The 6,945-nt window shown below is 35.3% G+C and overlaps 1 protein-coding gene across 1 annotated transcript; it reads right to left on the bottom strand.

Annotated features, from left to right (window-relative positions):
• Nucleotides 1-416: 416 nt before the first annotated feature.
• LOC140852126 (uncharacterized) lies at nt 417-4,920 on the bottom strand. The gene is made up of 2 exons (XM_073245046.1): nt 4,492-4,920; nt 417-979 (listed from the first exon to the last, which is right to left on the bottom strand). Exons 1-2 carry the CDS (start codon nt 4,608-4,610, stop codon nt 775-777), a joined length of 324 nt encoding a protein of 107 aa, XP_073101147.1. The 5' UTR covers nt 4,611-4,920; the 3' UTR covers nt 417-774.
• Between the last annotated feature and the right edge of the window lie 2,025 nt (nt 4,921-6,945).

The following is a 6,945-nucleotide window of genomic DNA, read 5'->3' as shown; positions in this document are numbered from 1 at the left end:
CAATTTAGCAACCCCAGAAGATTTTCCTCTGATGCCGCAAGCTTTGGCTTATCCATTGCTAAAATATTTGTTTTCATTATCGCAGTTTTTTTTTTTTTTTTTGAAAAATGCAATAAAGACATTAACCAAAAACAAAAAGGTAGATAAGCAATGCTCCAATGTAAACAAGATGAACATCGTCCTACGCAGAACTCACTTAACTAGATCAGAGGCCTCCCAACGATTCTTCAAGAAATTTCATCAGTGCACACAAATCAGCCAACAGAGCAGCATGTATCTCAACAGCAACATAACAGACAAATTATCGATGAAGTAGAGTTCCACTTTGCATAAGTAAATGATCCACCATAACAGAGCACAGTTTGACAACAGTCTAAACATTTCCTAGAAAGAATAAAAATAATTGGCTTCCACCATTGAACTAAACTACTCATCAATTTGGAACTTATCATACCGTATATGAACAAGGTTTAACCATAAAAGCAAAGACTGCTTACTTGGGTACAGCCAAGGACATGAAATCTTGCAATGATACAGATCTTGAGTACAGCCTTGCAAGTTGCAAGCAAGCACTTGCACTAAAAATTGTAAAGGGGCTTCGTTATACTTCCCTTGCAATATATATCTAGCATTATCTTCTTCCAAGTGTGCTTTGAAAGGAAACATACACCAAGATGGAATTACATGCCAGTCCAAATTTTCGGCCACAACACTAGGAAATAATTTTTTGCACGGACGTAAGATGGCCTTTCAAAAGGTTGGTTGCCTGTAGTTTTACATAGACAACGGCAGCAGCATTCTTCGCTTATTTTTCCTGTTTTGTCTTACTTGCTTTGTTACTTTCATGCAAACAAGAATAAGAGTTGTAATGCATATCAAGGAAAAAGCAAGCCTCATATACCGGAAGTACAGAGCAACTCCGGAGAAAACAAGAAAAGCAAACATCAACAGCTCCCATATCACAAATATCACATCCACCCTGCACTCAAAAGATAGGAACATCCATGGAATCAGAACTCTGATATGCCTAAAAGGGTTGGTAAAATTCTATAAATAGCTGCAGAACTTTATAGCATTTTATGTCTCTGATTAACTTGCATGATGCAAGTCTACCAAAAAAAAAAAGACTAATCAGTAATTTATTTTAATTTCACTGACACATAAGCTTGATCAATCAGTTTTCTCAGAAAAAAGGAAAGAAATATAAAAACATAAGTCAGCAAAATATTCAAGGAATGGCTGACATGATGTTGATATCGACAAAAATGCAGTGTTGATGATGGTACATAACAAGAAAAGGTGAAAAAACAAGTTATGAGTTGGAGAAGAGTGCAAACTGTTAGAGATAGTTGGCATTTTTGACTTGGTAAATACGAATTTTGCAAACTCATGGCAAAACTCTTTGCTTTATATTTAAGTGGAAGTTTTACCAAGATTAGGCAAAAAAAAAAATGGTAGAATTATGATCAAATAACAGAATGATATCCTACCTTAGCCACCACAAGGGCATTGAATCCATCATAATTCTCTGCTAGATGGACTGGAGCTCCTAAATGGGCAACCATCAAAAGTTCTAGTGCACGACTATCCATATTAATCAACAATCTGCAATCTCACATTTAGGAAGCATTGGAGCAAAGGCTTGTGATAGTGTCTATACATCAAATTAACAACTACTGCCCTTTTAAATATATCAATGCTTATTTATGAGATGGTGATGCCATAGGCAGACATGGGTTCTGATAAGAATCCCTTTGTGCTCCCTTTAGAGCTTGGAATTATCTAAAAAATGCATCCTAGAATCTATGCATCACAACAAACAACAGTAGACCACATTCTCCGATCACCTTTAATATAAGCAACCGAGGTTACATCTTTGGCCTTCATGTTGTGCCTGGCGGTTATCTTAGGAATAGACATTTTGCAAGCATACAATTCTTCAGAGACTACAATTGATATAATCCTTTTGGCATTCTTCAGCAATTTAAAGTGCTTCTCCATGTTGTATGCCATGTTTGCGCTGTCTGTACCTTTCCCTGTAGATCCATAGAACGTTATGTCTTTCACCACCCCTTTATCACCTTAAGGAGCTTTGCGATGAAGATATGGATTGTGTAGGTCCCATACCAATCCAAATAGGTTTGAGCAACGGTCGTAGTGTCATAACCTACCACCCTTCTCCAAGATGATAACATACATCTAGTTCCACATAGCATTAAAGCCACGCAAGTCTCCCACGCCCTCCATTCCATGGAACAAAGGAAGGCATCATTGTAGTTGTCCCACACCTAGACCTAGAAAAATCTAGCCCAGCCTAGTTTTTGGCAAGCCTACAAAGAGAATTTGGGCTAGAAAAATTAGGCTAAGCCTAGAGTTTCAGGTTCGAACAGGATCCAGGCCAAGCTTGGGTTTGATAAATTTCTATCCTGGCACAACATATATGGCTTTTATGTTAAAACTATATGACAAGATATATGATATGATATAATTGTTATGGAATACATTATAAGATAAGTGTAAAATTTAAATCTACAATACATCTTATTTTTAAATATAAAACTTGAATAAAAGGTAAAGAGAAGTTGGCCCCATCTCCACTTGTCCTCTTCAATTGCAACTGACAAGCTTCCCTTGTTACATTCTTTTCAATAACCCTTTGACCACCATGCTTTAACACCTATATTTGATCAGGGTCTGAGCTATGATGGAACAACCTTCCCATGCGTTCTATCTCTCATACCAATCTTGACTCTCTCCTGACCAAGGCATAATCTATGCCAAGACCCTCACTCCCTTTTCTAGTTCTGTGTCTTGCTTCAATCTCATCTCTTTCCATGGACAAGTCCTAACATACTCCCTCTAGCACTCATCTCAGACTTCTCCCTAGCCTAAGCCTGTCTCATGTTGGAACCCTACTCCATCTCCTCCCTCGATAGCCTTCTAAGATCAGAATAGATAGTCGGGCTATTAAGCCAGGTTTGCATATTTTGTAATTAGCCAAGCTTGTGTTTGGGATTTCAACCTCAAAGTTGGGCTAGGGCAAACTTGGGCCAACTGATCCTAGCTTGGTACTGAACTTTGAGTTAGCCCAAATCGACAAATACTAGGTCTGTTATGCCATTTGATGACAGTAGATGCAAAATAAGTGAAAACTGTTTGTTCGGTGTAGGCACCCCAAAAAAAATAGCAGCATCAACAGTAGCAGATGGGCTTCCATTGCAAAATAGATAACTATTGACCACTTCCTAACTGATCCACCCAAAAACAAGTGCTATAGGTGGCAGCCCACCAGAAGCAACCACCATTATGCTATTTAACCTTATCTAGGACAAGACTACAAGTAGGCATTGGTAGCACCTTAAGCAAAGTAGACTTTGCTTCAGGGAAAACCAGCGAATCGAAAATTTTCTAAGAAATACTTCTATGTTGCTCGTGGAGAAATTATGGAACCCTAGCATAATATATGTTAACGCATAAGTGGCACCTAGCATGAGGCTGTGCACAAAATCATGCCCAAAGGCAAGGTCTGCTATCCTCATACTGCAAAAAAAACAATACATAGATCACGATCTATTGTTTGTGCATATCAACTGTTGACCAACAACCTTTGCATGACTAGAGATATAACATCTCTGTCATGATCAAACCTTCCCTCTGTCAGTTGCGGAAAATAAATAGGATTTATTACTTCAAAAGAAATTCTACATATACCTTTTTTCTTCTTCATAGATGCCTAATATCTGCTAGGTAAGTCCGTGATGACATCAGTCACAAAACAATGACATACATTACTCAAGCCCAAAGATCCATAGAATCCAGCAAGGAATTAGTGGTGTTTGGTCTTTGCCCATATCGGCATCATGCTTCAATCCACTCCTTACTGCGTTAAGCAAACAATTTTTTTTTTTTAATAAAAAATGTCAATCTTGATAAATCAATGCGGTTCAATATACTGAAATTGCTCTGAAATTGTGAAACAAGCGATGGGCCAGTAAAAGATATGGAAAAGGGAGTAACAACAATCAAAAAGGATGACAAGAGGCAAGGGATCACATTCCACCCTTTTAATCATAAAACACTTACTAGCTCACACGATCTCAACCATTAGGTAACAATTAGAACCGAGCACAATTACACTTAAAAAACCCTAAAAACTACAATAATGTCACTATGTGCTGGCCGTCCTATAAAATGCTATGGCTCTGCTTCTTTTTTTTTTTTTTCCTTTCTTTACAGAATAAAGCTAAACACGTTTATACCAAAAGGTGAATCGGTGCCTTAAACAACTCCTAAATCATTCCTCATCCTTAGCAACACAAAACTCAAATAAAAGCAGCAAGAAAAGCTATAGTTCTATAAATCAACAGGATGCATTTTAATTCCTCTATAAATTGATGGAAATAACGATAGCACTTGAGAAATCGAAATCATATTATCGCGATCTGATGGAATCCAAATTGAAGTGGAAGCGAGTCTAGCAAGCGAGATTACCTTGAAGAGGTATTGGAAGAGGAGGAGGAGGCGGAGAGGAAGGAGACGGTAGCCCATTCGTACTTGGAACGAATCTGGTACTCCCGCAGCTGATCCGCGAGATTCGAGCGCGTTATCATCTTCCCGATCTCGAAGCAATTTCTCTCCCTTAGACTTCCGGATGGAGGATACTTTATTCCTGTTAAAGATCGAACAACCGTGGGCGAGAAGAAGCATCAAACAAATGGAAGAAAGACACCGCCAAAATTTTTCGCTTGCTCTAACGATAGATCTCGATTTCACATCTCTTTTCCTTCTTCCCCTTCGTGGCCGGCCAAATGAAGAATTAGGTCGGCCGGCGAGCAGTGATGGGAGAATTTTGCTCCGCTTGAAATCGGGAGAGACGGAGGAAGACGACCCAATCGGGTTTCACTCAGCCTTCCCGACCGCGCTCTGTTGACCGATTCCTTCCGTGTAATGCGTCTAGGCCCAGTCCCACTATCAAAATTCGCCCAATTACGGCAGACTGTTCCACACGATATTAACATTGCTGCCTGAAGTGACCGGAGCTCAATCTGCGTTACAAAAATTTAATTGATAATAATAATAATATTTTATATTAAAATTTATTTTTAAAAATTAATTTTATATAATAAAATAAAAAATTTAAAAAATTTTTTAAAAAAATGACCTTCCAAAAATTACTGTATTTGATAAATATCCATATATCACTTTATTATTATTATATAGATAAATATATAATTTTTTAAAATATTTTTTATTTTTTATTACTATTTTATTTTTATTTTTTATTTAAAAATATAAAAAATAAAAGAATAAAATTTGACATATGCTGTTGCGGAAAATTATCTTATAATCTTACGTATTAAGATGGAATGCCATCTCTAATATCTATATATCACTTTACTATTATTATATATATATTTAAAATATTTTTTATTTTTTTATCATACTATTTATATTTTTATTTCTTATATAAAAATATAAAAATATAAAAAATAAAATTTGATACGTGGTATCATGGGAGATTATCCTATAATCTTACACATCAATACGGAATGCCACCCCTAATACCTGTATATCACTTTATTATTATTATATAGATTCTTTGTACACCGCATCCGGTGTAGAAAAAATACACCATCCCATCTAATTGAGCCACGTAACTCTTGCTTTCAAATGCGTATTTAATGTATGCAGGTTTGCTTTTTCGGTTGAAATTTTGAATGACAAAATACCTTCTTTTTCTGAAAAAATTATGATATCCCGTGGCTATAGTATGACATCCTGTAGTTAAATTATGACTTTTTGTATACAAAATATCATAAGAAAGAAAGAAATATTTTTATTATTTAAAATTTCAATAATTTTCAAAGACAAAAATATCCTACTCTCTTTATGATTTCTGAAAGAAAAATTATGATATTCTGTGTGTAAGAACTCATAATTTGACCATGGGATGTCATAATCTGACTACAGGATGTTATAATTTTTTCAAAAAAAAAAAGAGATATTTTTGTAAGAAACTAGTCCAAGCAAGAAAAGCTAATTCAGCGAACCAAATCATCAATCTCACTTTTTTCAACATTTTAGTCAGGGAGCCAAGACTCAACAATAATAAAATTCAAATGAAAAAATGAAACTGCAGACATTAAATATGTTATTAAATGTGCATTGAAAAGTGATGGCTATGTGCTTAAATATGATTGAATAGTGTCAATTTTATTACACCACATGCAGTTCACAAAGACTCTTCCTACTTATGGGAATCATAATCAAAATGATCAAATCTCCCAAAGCTGTTGGTTCGTGATCAGAATTGAAATCAGAATTAAAATTAAAATAAAAATTTTAATCTTTCGAAGAGAGTAGGGATTAAGTTTTAAGTGGATTAGATCATTCTCATTCCATCAATCGGAATGATACTTCTTTCAACCAAATAGTTAGAATGATAGTCACCTATTTTCATTATAATTTTAGATTCCAACTTCTCCTAACCAAACACCCCTTTAGTATCAATGCACAAAACTGACTCGCTATCAAAATTATTAATACTAACATGGCACCGGTACAAATTCTGAAATTGGAAATCTTGCCCACAATGATCCATCATCAAATAATGCTGAGTAATTTTCCTTTTTTCAAGAAAATAATTCAGCATTCCTATGATAAATTTTCAAAGCAGCTAATTGGACTTGTATTTTCTGTCATTACCTTTGTTTTTGACATAAAACAATCTCATGATTATCTTGGTATTAATTCAAAAACAGGAATGTCCATATTTTATTAAAATCATGGCTTCTAGTTATTTTGGACTCAATAATAAATATTAAATGCCTGCACATGTTGGTATTTATGGATGTATAAATATTGAGGCACAAATCAGAATCACATAATTTCCAAGACCTAGTAACCCAAACTTGGTGACTTTTCATCAGGATATTTGATCGCGAC

Source organism: Elaeis guineensis, chromosome 10, assembly GCF_000442705.2.
Source record: "Elaeis guineensis isolate ETL-2024a chromosome 10, EG11, whole genome shotgun sequence".
Lineage (NCBI taxonomy): Eukaryota > Viridiplantae > Streptophyta > Magnoliopsida > Arecales > Arecaceae > Elaeis > Elaeis guineensis.
This window is presented reverse-complemented; position numbering and strand designations above follow the sequence as displayed.

Coding starts and splice junctions, on each gene's coding strand:
- LOC140852126 (XM_073245046.1), bottom strand. CDS start 4,610: ATGATAACGCGCTCGAATCTCGCGGATCAGCTGCGGGAGTACCAGATT. Junction 980..4,491: donor TCTTCCAATACCTCTTCAAG/GTAATCTCGCTT, acceptor TTTTGAGTGCAG/GGTGGATGTGATATTTGTGA.